Source organism: Brassica oleracea, chromosome C1 (assembly GCF_000695525.1).
Source record: "Brassica oleracea var. oleracea cultivar TO1000 chromosome C1, BOL, whole genome shotgun sequence".
NCBI lineage: Eukaryota > Viridiplantae > Streptophyta > Magnoliopsida > Brassicales > Brassicaceae > Brassica > Brassica oleracea.
Window position 1 is genome coordinate 27,415,366 of NC_027748.1, and position 12,765 is coordinate 27,428,130.

The 12,765-nt window shown below is 35.9% G+C and overlaps 2 protein-coding genes across 2 annotated transcripts in view; both read left to right on the forward strand.

Annotated features, from left to right (window-relative positions):
• The first annotated feature begins 519 nt into the window (after positions 1–519).
• Positions 520–3,111, forward strand: LOC106324667. The gene is made up of 11 exons (XM_013762627.1): positions 520–607; positions 688–796; positions 864–947; positions 1,027–1,053; positions 1,181–1,289; positions 1,372–1,447; positions 1,682–1,702; positions 1,816–2,012; positions 2,141–2,285; positions 2,374–2,688; positions 2,785–3,111. Exons 1-11 carry the CDS (start codon positions 569–571, stop codon positions 3,082–3,084), a joined length of 1,422 nt encoding a protein of 473 aa, XP_013618081.1. The 5' UTR covers positions 520–568; the 3' UTR covers positions 3,085–3,111.
• A 3,517-nt stretch (positions 3,112–6,628) lies between these two features.
• Positions 6,629–12,765, forward strand: part of LOC106300669 (dynamin-related protein 4C-like) — a 12,321-nt gene continuing 6,184 nt past the window's right edge. The window contains exons 1-2 of the mRNA XM_013736867.1: positions 6,629–7,050; positions 7,099–7,186. Coding sequence (XP_013592321.1) covers positions 6,754–7,050; positions 7,099–7,186 — 385 coding nt within the window. The 5' untranslated portion in view covers positions 6,629–6,753. The remainder of the gene's footprint in view (positions 7,051–7,098; positions 7,187–12,765) is intronic.

A 12,765-nucleotide genomic window follows, 5' to 3' on the forward strand; every position in this document is an offset into this window, starting at 1 on the left:
TACTTGTCTTGACAATACCGAATACTTGAATTTTCAAAGCGGGTACGAATCAAGTAACGAGTCTAAAACGAGTAACGAGTGATAATGTTTTATATCCATGTAGTAAAAGACAATTTAAAAAAAGTGATAATGTTTTAATGTGCAGCTCCCGCTTAGAGTGCTCATAGATCTACGGTTTAGGTCCTTGGGATATTTTAGTTCATGAAATTTCTTGCGAATTTATTAAATAGAAATAGAAGTTTTTGGTCTGGGTTAGATTTTCAGTTTAAAATATTAAAAAAAAAAAAAACGGATGATTTCGGTTGATTCAGATTAAAATTGTTAGTTTGGATTAAAACTGGTTAAAGTTAATATTAATTGTTTTTGTTTTATCAGTTACGAAACCGAACCGGTAACTGGTTTTTTATTTAAAAAAATTGCTGAACCTAAACCGAACTCGAACCAAACTCTGAAAATTTCGGTTTGGCTAAGTTCATATCTGCGGCCTGCGGGGCATTGTTTATATCAGTCATACATGTGGAGCTAGAGACAAAATTAGGAGGATAAGCGGGACGATTTCGAAAAACCCATGGAGATCAGTGATCCTGTTCCCAAGCTTCTTCTACAAGTAAGTCACCCATCCATCATCATTCCTCATTCGTCTTCGTCGATTTCATTTTCTTTCCTGAAAAAGTCTTGTGTTCTCAGTTGATCTCGTCAGCTTTTCAAAGATGCCGTCTAGCAGAAGATCTCTGTAGATTATCGCTTCTTCTTCATCAATCTGCTGGCAATGATCCTCCGATTACATCAATTTCGAGTAATCTCACTCTCTTCTCCCTCAGACGGAAATCGAATCTGTCGTCACTAAATTGGTCTATCTACAGTTTCGGATACTGGCATTGGATGCAGTTTGGTGGAATTTCAGGATCTGAGGTGCCCTAGAGAGTTCAATGGAGCCAAGATCTGGGGTTAGTACGAGCAATTCATCTTGGGTATTCGTTTAATTGAAATCAGATTTCGAGGTGATTCTGATTGTTGATTATGCAGATGGGTTACTCTCCGTCAAGACCACTTGTAAGTTTCAATTGCTTTCTCCTGGGTTTATATGATTCATTCTTATGTCTCTAGCTATATTGAAAATTTGTGGAACTTGTTAATGTTCTTCCCTTATTCTTTCTCCATTGTGCTGACGGAGTTGCAGGCTTTTCTGGCGACGAGGTGTTCTGTTATCATATTAATCTTGATGAGTATATATCAAACAAGAGAATCAAAAGACAACCTTCTCAGCCTAAGAATGGCGCAAAGTTTAGGTGCTGGAGAGTTCCTCAATATGTATCTTGTTTTTACTGAGTTTAAACCACTGTGACTGCCTAATTATTTTCTTGTTTTCAGTGGGACAGAGGTATCTCTGAGTGTCTTTGGATGTATCGATGCTCTTGTGGCGCCCATAGTTACCTTCTTTCAAAAGGTCTCCCTTCTCTTCGGCATCCTTGTTTCTTGATTTTCATACTTATTCTCAACTAAATCAAGAATGCACAACATTACAACATTCTCAATGTATATATATATATATAGCTGAACTATCGGCCTCGTGGTCATATCACTTAACTGTAGTCAAGTTTTATGTTTTATCAAGATATATATTACTCTCATGATTTCTTAGCTGCTCAGTAATGATATATCTCACCATGTTATCTTGCAGATGCTTGTTCTTCATTTACCTGTAAGTTCAAGTTTCCCCCTTCGGTGATTTGACAAATTTCTTCAGACAGTCATTTGCCCCAGAACTCGCAACTTATGAAACTAAAAACCAATGCGTCCTTTCTACCTCTCCAGAATGTCACAATGGATCTGGTGGTTGAACAAGGAGCTTCTCCTGGTACTCAAACCCAATACGTCTTTTTAATGAACGGTGATCAAACTCCTTGCTTCACTGCCTCCAACCTTGAACGCTTAAAGTCTGGTCTTGAGGACTGTGTTTTAAGGCATGGGAACTGTTTGGAAATAATGTGTGAACAATGCTTCTCTGATAGGTACATAATATGTTACGCCATTCTTGTTTCTAAAACACTTGCGACTTAACTTAGTCTTGCTGGAAGCAATGTATGCCAGTCGTTTACGTTAAGTCTGACAAATCTGGTTGTATTCTAAATATTTTCAGAGAGCATCTAAAAGTTGGCAGTGGAACAGCCTGCCCTGAAGAAAATCGTAAGAGACCTGGAGGAACAATGGAAGTGGTGATTGTAATAAGTGACTTATTAGAGACAACTCGCCATTGCAGCAGATCATGTGAGGGCAAAACAGAGGTCTGTCCAGTCCTCAAAATTAAATACATTACCCTATATTGACATGGACTGTTTATTTGTTTGGTCTTATTTGGTGAATTTCCCCCAGGTTTTATACTTTGACAATTTCTCTCCTTCCCCCATTCCACAAGTTGCCTTGAGTGCATTGAAAAAGATTGACTGGAAAAGTTACGGTTTGATCCTAGCGAGTGCGAATGATCAAGAAGGACGTGTGTTTCTCGAATGGGAACATTTTCCTTCATATGTTCAAATACAAATCGCTCTTCACTGGTATCACAATAAGTATCCAACAACACATAAGACTGAGCCTGGTATAGATCTTGTGAAGAAGGGGATTAAAAGTGCATTAAATGATTTGAAGACTAAACATGAGGGCTTTCTTCTAAGCTCACATTCTCGTAAGGTGATCTCTAAGTCAAACCTCCTATGTACTATTAGTGTCAATCTCTTAAAATTTCTTAAGGTCTACCAAGATTGTTTTTGCTGTTGTTTATATTAGATTTGCGGCTATGTTCCTGACCTTGCAAGATCATTAGCGGGCCTCATATTCTCTTCTACTGACATGGACTTCCAAGGAGATTGCTTATCTGTTCTTGGATTTCAGCCTCAAGAAGCTGAACGTGATGCAGTTGAAGACTATATACAGAGAAAGATTGTTTCGGTTATAGGAATGAATGAGAGTAAACCCCAGAAAGACCAGGAAGCTGCTCCCTTTCTGTTTTTTGAAGGCGGGTCTGAGACATCATACTTTGAAGATGAGGAAATAGAAGGTGAGTATTACTCTACCTCCCTGGAATGATACATCTGCCTCTGATAACGGATACAATAGATAGTCGATATGTGAAAACTATATGTTATGGATATGCATATAGAATTTGCTTTACTTTATTATGTTTCCACCACAGGCTGAGAATGAATCCTCATGGGTAGAGCAGACTTGTTTACAGAACTATATTTAAGAAATTTCAGTTTGTTATGTTCTTGAGGTAGATTTTCCAAAGCCAGTAACAAATAATTGCATCCCTTGCTGTTCTGTTTGTTTTCAATCATGTTTGATTGGTAATGCTACGGAAACTATACACCGAGCCATTAATAGTATATTAGCTTTTATTTATCTCTCTTGTGCTCCGTACATAAATATAGCAATACAAATACTTTCTTTCCTTGGTAGTTTTAACAGCTTACACACTTTACCATATACTGTTTGTAAGCCTCTCGGGTCGAGAAAGCGCAGCTAAGAGCTGTATTCCAACTCACCAAGATTTCTATTTTTGTTTATACTATTTCAAACTATGTATACATATATCTAAATAAAATAGCTAGAGTAACACGCCAAGTCTTGTTCATTTCCTAGTTCCCTACAAGACATCTCAAGCAGCAGAACGTGCAGGAACGTAGGTCATTTCAGGTTCGGATACTTAAGCTAGGATGGTCGATTTTGTAACAGTTTATTTCACATCTGCAGGGCTTTTCTGTTTAAAATTGAGAGATTCATCATTATATACATCCCACCATTTATTGACTAACATCTTGATGTCTACTCTGTCCATTATATACATCCCAGCATTTATTCAAAATGTAAAAAATATCTGGACAGATTCTGTAGGATTATATAAAACATATTCGAACCCAAATGTCATTAATGAACCTGAAGGTATAACCCAAAAAAATTGAAATTAATAGTTAATATAAATATTTTTGACATACATAACTATTTCAAATGATCAATTCAATGTTTATTTTGATTAGATATATGAAATATATATTAACATAAATAAATACTTTCAATATCTAATCACCTATAAATAAGTATATCATAATTTACTCTTTGAAATAATAAGTCTGCGTTATCTATAAGGTAATGCATATTGTTTATAAACTCATGTTTGTTTTCATGCTTGATTTATCACTTTGTTGTTATTTTATTAATTTGATGTGTGTTGGATTATTTTCTACTCAATTTAAGTGTTTTTTTTTATGTTTTGCTTTTGTTTTTTTTTACTTAGGATATATCCAAGCAAAAGCGAGATAATCCAAATCTGAACAATATATGAATAGTTTATAGGTTTCAGGATGTATTACAAATTAGTACCGAACAAGAAGTGTTATTATCCGAATCCGATATGTATTTATAAATTATTAGAATGAGACCTAGGATGGTGAAACCGAATACCAAAAACCCGAAATACTTGGTCCGAACCTGAACGGGTACCTGAATACTCATGCATAATTTCCACCATCTATACTATTAAAGAGAATCATTCTAAAAATCTATTATAAAAAGGTTGTTGGACCATGTATAACTATTTATTATTTTTTTTATCATATCATTAATTACTCTAACCATAAAAAATTTTAAATATTTTGAATGACTCCTATTATTACTCCTCATTTCATGTTATATACTTTTTCTAAAATATTTTATCACCCCATATTATGATTATTATGAAATAATATTATATACCATATCTTATACTCAATATGGATCTACAATATTAAACATCAATTATAAAAATGAGTTATTACATATCATACAACATTTATACCATGTCATTTTATATTCTTAAATTCCAAATATTTAAAAAATCAAATTTGATAAAAACACTTTAGTAAACCATCTGTTAAAACATAATTATATATATATTACAGTAAATTATTTTTTATAAAAAATATTTATAATAAAATTTGTTATTTAAGATAGATTTTAAAATTATCAAAAACCCTACAATATGTTTTTGTTTTTTCAGTTCAACAAAAAGAAGAAAAAAAAACTATAAATTTATAGTATTAAAGTAGCCAAAAATCTCCCAAGTAAATCTAGTTTCATTAGTTCAACAAATGTAACTCTTATAAAATGCATACAAAATATAATTATAGAAATTAGGTTTGGCACTCGGATCTTTGGGTCAGGTACAGATCGGTTACTTTCAGGTCCGAGTTCTTCGAGTCCTCGACATTTGGATCCAACTAGCTTAAGTATTCGAGTTCTTCGGGTCCTTGACATTTGAAAAAAAATCGGTTCAGGTTCAAGTCGGTTTCTTTGGGATCTAGGTCACGTCGAGTCCATAATTCAAGTACCTGTAAAATACATGTTATTTGGGTAAGTAATGGGTCTAGCTCGGTTCAGGGTATAGGACCAAAAAAAATACTCAAAGTACCCGAAAAGTCAAAAAAGCCAAAACATACAAAAATACCCGAAACTATTCAAATACCCAAAAAGACACGAAAATCTTACTTGAGGAACCAAAAATATCCAAAGTTTATACTTTTCCCGATCTGGGGTCCAAACATGTATTTCCTGTCGGTTTCGGTTCATTTTTTGGTTACCGATAAAAAATTCCATGCCTAAGAAAGAGTTACATAAGAATGTACTTATAAAATTTCAAATAAACTATTTCATTAATTATATAATTTAAAACAAATTTCCTTATTCAATATAATACGACTTTATAATAATATACAACCAGCTAAAAATACTAATTCATATCCAACTTTGTTTATAAGTAAAAAATTCCGCGCTTTCGAAGCGTATGTTAAAATCTAGTTAAACATTATAAACTGTTATCAGTTTACCAACGTGTTACGATCTCCTTTAGAGATTTTAATCAGGCTTGTCCGGCCAGGCCGAAAAGAAAAACACCTAAACGTTCGAGGCCGGCCCGACCAAAGCCTAAAAATATTTTAAAGCCATGTCTGGTCTTGATAGGGATATAGACTTTTGGATATCTAGTTTTTTGGGTTTTCTGGATTTCTTGGAATAATTATTATAATGTTATTTCTGCCAGTTTCACCATTTAAAAGATCTAAATTTTTGTTAAAAAATTAGTTATAACTTTCATCTTTAAATATAAATTCTTTGTTTTTTTTTTAAAAGGTGTTCCTCATATGCTTTAAAAAAATATAAAGTTAGTTTGAACTTTTTTCTTTAAAAAGTATTTTTTCAAACGTTTTAAAACAATATTATAAATAAACTAAATTTAAAAAGATTAAAATGATCAAATGTGCGTAAATAAGAGAATCGAATTTATACTAAACAAATAATTAGAAAAATAAGGTACATTGTATTTTGTATACTCATGAAGACAAAAAGTTTGATTAAGTATAATTATCAACCAAAGAGATGGATCTATGAGCTTCCCTAGGTTAGGTACACGCCTTTCATTATATTCCAAACGACTATCTGAAATGTCAAACATTACCACGGGAAACACAGCCAATGAGAGCCAAGAAAGTGCTGATATTAATGAAGGATTAAGCCTTCTTAGATTCAACTGTGTTGTTATGGACATAATTAGCATTTATCAATTCGTATGTTACCCATACTTAATCTCATCTCAAAGACTCAAAGGTTTACTTCGTGCATATATCACTCATACACCTCTATATATATCTTTTGAGTATCTCAAAGAATAATCACATTTATCCTTAAATCTCTTTTCTGTGTTTGTCTAGTCCACTCTAGTAGAAAATGGGAGGCAGTAAGAAGCTTGTTGTCTCTAAAACTTCATCTTCTCGTACTACTGTCAGCGCAAATCCAAACAACAACAAATCTATTGCCATTGAATCACCGATTGTGTCTTCTTACAATGACCAGATCAGGCCGTTGCTTGACACAGTGGATCGGCTGAGGAACCTGAATGTGATGAAAGAAGGGATCCAGCTTCCCACCATTGTCGTAGTTGGAGACCAGTCCTCTGGAAAGTCCAGTGTTCTTGAGTCGTTGGAAGGAATCAGTTTGCCTCGTGGGCAAGGAATCTGCACTAGGGTTCCTCTTGTTATGAGGCTTCAGGGAAGTAGTAGCTCTGAACCTGAGATCTGGCTGGAGTATAGTGACAAAGTTGTTCCAACGAATGAAGAACACATTGCTGAAGCTATTTGTGCTGCAACTGACGTGATCGCTGGTATGTTCTGTCTCTGTCTCTCTCTCTTTCACAAGACAAGATAGATTATTGTCAATGAGACCTTTATCTAAAACATCGATGTTATAGTATATGTGTACATATTCCTGTAGAGGTGTTATGTTTCTTTACTTATAAGATATTTTTAATACTGACTTCTGCTAAGTGATGAAACTTTTGAGTGTTATGGGTTTGTGACTTACTTTGATTATGATTAAGAACTTATAAAATATATTATGCTGCATAATCAAAATATATTACTTTGACTATGTAACTGGTGGAATGAAAAACTTTTTAAAGATGGAGAAAGTGTTTTAAGTGTTTGAAGAAAAATAAACTTTGCGAAGAAGAAAGCTTTTATAACTTAGATGAAGACTCTTATTACTTAGATGATTCTTACAAACTTGGATACTTTTTGATGATACAAAATGAAGAGAAGTGGAGGTATTTATAGCCTCCATAATACAAAATATCTCAAATATTTGGTGGAAGATTATTCTAGAATTTGGGTTAAGGTTTTGGATCAACACATGATTAGCCCAATAATGCTTAACCCAAATCAAGTTTACTTTTCAACAGTAACATGGATAGAAAGGACTATTTAAATACCCTAGATGTGCCTAGAGGTGTTATATGATTATGCTATATGATGAAACATTAGTGTTATGTCATACATGTTTGTGACTTACCCATGTAGACTTTGATTAAGAACTTAATGTTGAAATTAAGTTTGAAGAAAGCTTGTGGAGCAAGATATCCTAAAGATATTTGGAATGGAAAAGAAATAGGATATATACTTGTTTAGGAGTTATCTAAATAAGTAAAACTAAGGAGATTAGGAAATTAACATTCCTATATAAGAGGATGCCAATGTGTGGCATAATTTATGAGTTGAGAGAGATTGTGTGAGAGATTATGAATTGTGAGATTGAGAGAGCTTGAGGTTTTGAGTTAGTTTCCTCAAGAGATTAATAAGAGAGTTATTCTTATTAAGTTTGATTGTGATTCATATATTGTGATTCTATATTTGGTATCAGAGCAACAGGTTCTAAACTATGTTCGATATCGAGTTAATCTTTAAATTCAGATTTGAGAAAACTTCAGGGGAAATTATAATGGTTATGGCGGCAACTTTATTCAAGCTAAATTCACTTGAGTCTGAAACGGATAAAGAGATGACAACAACGAGTAAGATTGTGGTTCAATATCAAGAAACTTTCACATATCGCAAGTCTATAAAGAAGAAGAAGAAAGTGAGTTTTGAAAGACATGATTCTGAATCTGGTGATGATGGTGGAAAACAATCGAAGAAGAATAAGCACAAGAGGGTATCTGGTGGAGATAAGATAGTAAATATCGAAAGTTTCAAAGTTAGTGAAGGAAGTCGAACACAAGAGAAATCTTTGCTGATGTTTTATAGAAGAACATGGAAAGCTTGGAAGAAGGGTTACCTGCTGTATGAAGTTAAAACCGACGAGGACAAAGAAGACGAATCTGACGAAGGAGCTTCTGACCCAGAGGAGGAGATCGGAGTTGATAAAGTCTGTGAGTGGATTGAGAGTTTGTCCAAGTTATGGAAACGTGACCTTGAGTATATAGATACAGGGCAGAATGATGATGTTAAGAAGAATGATGTGAAGAAAGAAAAGAAAAAGAAGAGCAGCAAGAAGATGAAGCTGAGCGTAGAAGATGTCAAAATCAATAACTCTAATGCTGTTTTGAAATTCAAAATCACGGATTTGTTGAGGGAGAAGCTTCAAGCAACAACTTCAGAGATGATTCTTGGTGGTGCTGATCTTGTTGGAAGGGCCCGTACTGGGCAGGGTAAAAAATTGGTTTTGGTGTTACCTATATTGAAGTCTTTGATCAATGGACCTGCAAAGAGAAAAAATAAGAATAGGTATGGCAGGCCACAGAGTGTTTTGATACTTTTACCAACCAGAGAATTGGCCAAGCAGGTGTTTGCTGACTTTGATGCATACGAAGGATTTGTTGCTTTAAATTCTTGTTGTGTCTATGAGGGTTCTCAGGAGATTAAACTAAAGAGAGGTGCTGACATTGTAGTTGGTACCCCTGGTCGTATCAAGGATCATACTGAAAGGCACAACATTGCTACTAGGTTTCTGAAACAAGATAAGAAGACAATTGATCTTGTTGGTAATGATAAAATAAAGGCCAGTAATAGTGTTAGACCCATTGCTCTTCCATGCAGTAAGCAATCTATGTCAAGGTTGATTCCTTACACCATCAGTTTGTATAGCAGTGGAGGTAGTAAAATCTGTTTCACTAAGACTAAAGATCAAGCTTCTCAGTTTTCTGGTTTGTTACCCGGAGCTAGAGCTTTGCATGGTAACATTCAACAATCACAACGTAAGATTACTCTTGTTGGATTTAGAAAGGGCCAAACCGGAGGAGCCGGTAAAAGTGGAGTTGCGATTATGTTATACGGTTCCAGAAAGTCTGGCTTGTCCAATATTGAAAAACAAACTGGTAAAAGGTTTGAACATGTTTCTGCACCACAGCCTAATGATATTGCCAAAGCTGTAGGTATGGAAGCTGCTGAGAAGATTATACAGGTCTGTGACGGAGTGGTTCCTACGTTTATGACGGCTGCAGAGGAGGTTGCAGATGAGTATGGTGAAGGCGACAAGCTCTTAAGAAATTGCTTTTTAAGACATATGGTAAAGGAGAACGATGGAAATAGCAAAACTCAAGTGATTGGTGAATCTGAGATTGAGTCATTTGAGAAAGATGAGGACTTGGTACTTGATCAAAAGGAGTTTGAGACTCTGTATCATCATGAGGAGAAGAGTGCAGGGGATATTATTATGGGTCAGTCTAGAATCTCTGAAGATTCTGCGGAAAAGAACAATGAGGATAGAATGAAGATTGGTCAAAGCTGTGTTGAGTATGAGAATCTGGAGAGTTTTCTTAAGTTACCTCTCGAGGATCCCTGCATATTAGCTCACAAGGAGAATGAGTCTCTGAGAATTGTGTGGAGAACCCTTGGTCTGAAAATAGCTGCTACCTATTTTAGTTTGTATGTTGTTAATACATGTAAGGTATTGTGGATTGTGAACGCAAAGGTCGAGACTTTGGAGCTTGGAAAGACACGGGTGTCAAATTTGAGGCCGAGAAAGTCTGATCTTAGGACTGATCGGAGATACAAAAGAAATCCAAGAACCTGGGCAGATAAGAAGGAGAATGAAGGCTCCGGTTTAAGAGGAAACAAACTCGGTCAGGTTCGCGATCAAAGAGATCCGTATCCAGACATACTGAAACAACGGAGACTAAGAGATCACTACAAGAAATATGGCTATTGGTAGCAGTTCACGGTAGCACGAATTCTCAAACTGCTACCAAAAATGGTGTAATCCGATACCCATCTTTTTCATAGCGTTAGTTCCTCGCTAGCGATAAATTTAATCCGGGAAGGAAAAAAAATTAATAAAAAATACAGTAAAACAGAGTAAAGTGTTGTCGCGATGCAAAAGACTTGGGTTTAGTTTTAACCTTTTCTGCCTCTCCTTCACTCTTCACATAGAAACCATCGAAGAAAAAATAATGATTGGGAAGCCCAATCTCTCCGATTTTTGATCGATCTTCGTGTCTGAACGGTGTTGTTTTCGCCGACAGTCAGATTCCCGGTTAACCCATATTCGATTTTGTCTGTAATTCCTTTGATTTATCTGATTTCTCAGATGAATTCCTTTGATTTGTTTCAGCTTTTACAATTTCGATTTCACCGAAGATTAGGAGGAGAGAAGTCAGGTTACAGAATCAAGAAAAGTCAGGTGGTAATCAATTGCGTTTTGCATTTGATATCGTCATGGGCGAACACGATTGTTCCTTTCTCGACTGAAGCTTTGAGTGTTCCTTTCTCTTCTCTTTTGCTTTGCAGGTTTTAGGTTTTGATTGTTCCTTTCTCGAGTGAAGCTAGTGGAGTTGAAATCCGAAGGATCTTATTGATCAGGTGATTCTTTTTCAGCCAAATAGAAGTCGTTTCTTGTTGATCTTTTTGAATGACTGAGTTATAGTATCTGATTGAATCGTTGATTGTTTATGTGTTCCTCTGTGAATGTCACTGTTTGGTGTATGTTTGACATAATCATATGGCTTTGTTTGATTTTGTTGGTCTATCGATTAGAAACTTAGAACATAAAATGGTCGAAAAGTCATGGGTTCATCTAAACAGGTAAGGAAAAACAATATATATTATAGGAACTGAATTTTTGTGTGTGATTAAGAGTGTTGAAATTATGCTTTCATGTGTCTAAACCGAAGAGCTGATCCTGGTTATGAGAGTGGTGCGTGGGAATTTGTGAGGTGTGTTGGTGCAGATTTGCGAGAGTCTGAGTTGATCATTTGCCCATGTATTGATTGTCGCAACGTAGCTCGTCACTCAGCCAGTGTTATTGTGGATCAACTAGTAACAAGAGGAATGGATTTGAGTTACAAGATGAGGGAGGATTGGTATCACCATGGAGAAGTAATGTCAGGGACTGACAGTAGAAGCAATGGAAGTGAGAAGAGGAATGAGATTTTAGGGTTATACCAAGCAGCTGCCTTTGTTGATGAAGAGTTTCTTAGGCATGGTGACTTAAGTGAGGTTGCTGAAGGTGAAGATAAGGCAGAAGATGAGTTTCTTGCTAAGCTAGCCGATGCAGAAACACCTCTGTATCCAAGTTGTGCTAACCACAGCAAGCTCTCTGCAATTGTTTCACTCTTTAGGATAAAGACACAGAGTGGTTGGTCTGATAGAAGCTTCGATCTGCTGCTTGAGACTTTGCCACAGATGCTACCCGAGGATAATGTCTTGCACACGTCCTTGTACGAAGTGAAGAGGTTTTTGAGATCTTTTGATATGGGTTATGAGAAGATACACGCCTGTGTGAATGACTGCTGTCTATTCAGAAAGGAGTTTGAGAAGCTAGACAAATGTCCGAAATGCAATGCTTCAAGATGGAAGATTAACTTGCGCACAGGTGATGTGAAGAAAGGTATTCCACAGAAAGTTCTAAGGTATTTTCCCATAATCCCACGGCTGAAGAGGATGTTCAGGTCAGAGGACATGTCAAAGGACTTGAGGTGGCATTTTACTAATAAGAGCACTGATGGAAAAAGCAGACATCCGGTTGATTCTGTTACTTGTAATCAAATGAATGACAGATACCCTTCATTTGCCGCTGAAGAAAGAAATCTTCGGCTTGGGCTGTCCACAGATGGGTTCAATCCTTTCAACATGAAGAATGTGAACTACAGCTGTTGGCCTGTTTTGCTTGTCATTTACAACATGTCACCTGAAAAGTGTATGAAGGAGGAGAACATCATGTTGTCGTTGCTGATTCCTGGTCCAAGCCAACCTGGTAACAATATTGATGTGTACTTAGAACCGCTTATAGAGGATCTAAACCACCTGTGGGAGAAAGGAGAGTCAACGTATGATGCAGTCAGCCACACCACTTTCACATTAAGAGCTATGCTTCTCTGGACTATTCAGGATTTTCCAGCATATGGGAATCTTGCAGGCTGCAAAGTAAAGGGCAAAATGGGTTGTCCTGTGTGTGGAAAAAACACAGACA

What these genes read in the sequence shown, in the direction of transcription:
- LOC106324667 (XM_013762627.1), top strand. Translation starts at nt 569, where the DNA reads ATGGAGATCAGTGATCCTGTTCCCAAGCTTCTTCTACAA. An exon ending in CAATGGAGCCAAGATCTGGG is followed by an intron (nt 948 to 1,026) that starts GTTAGTACGAGC and finishes TTGATTATGCAG; the next exon opens with ATGGGTTACTCTCCGTCAAG. An exon ending in AAGAATGGCGCAAAGTTTAG is followed by an intron (nt 1,290 to 1,371) that starts GTGCTGGAGAGT and finishes TCTTGTTTTCAG; the next exon opens with TGGGACAGAGGTATCTCTGA.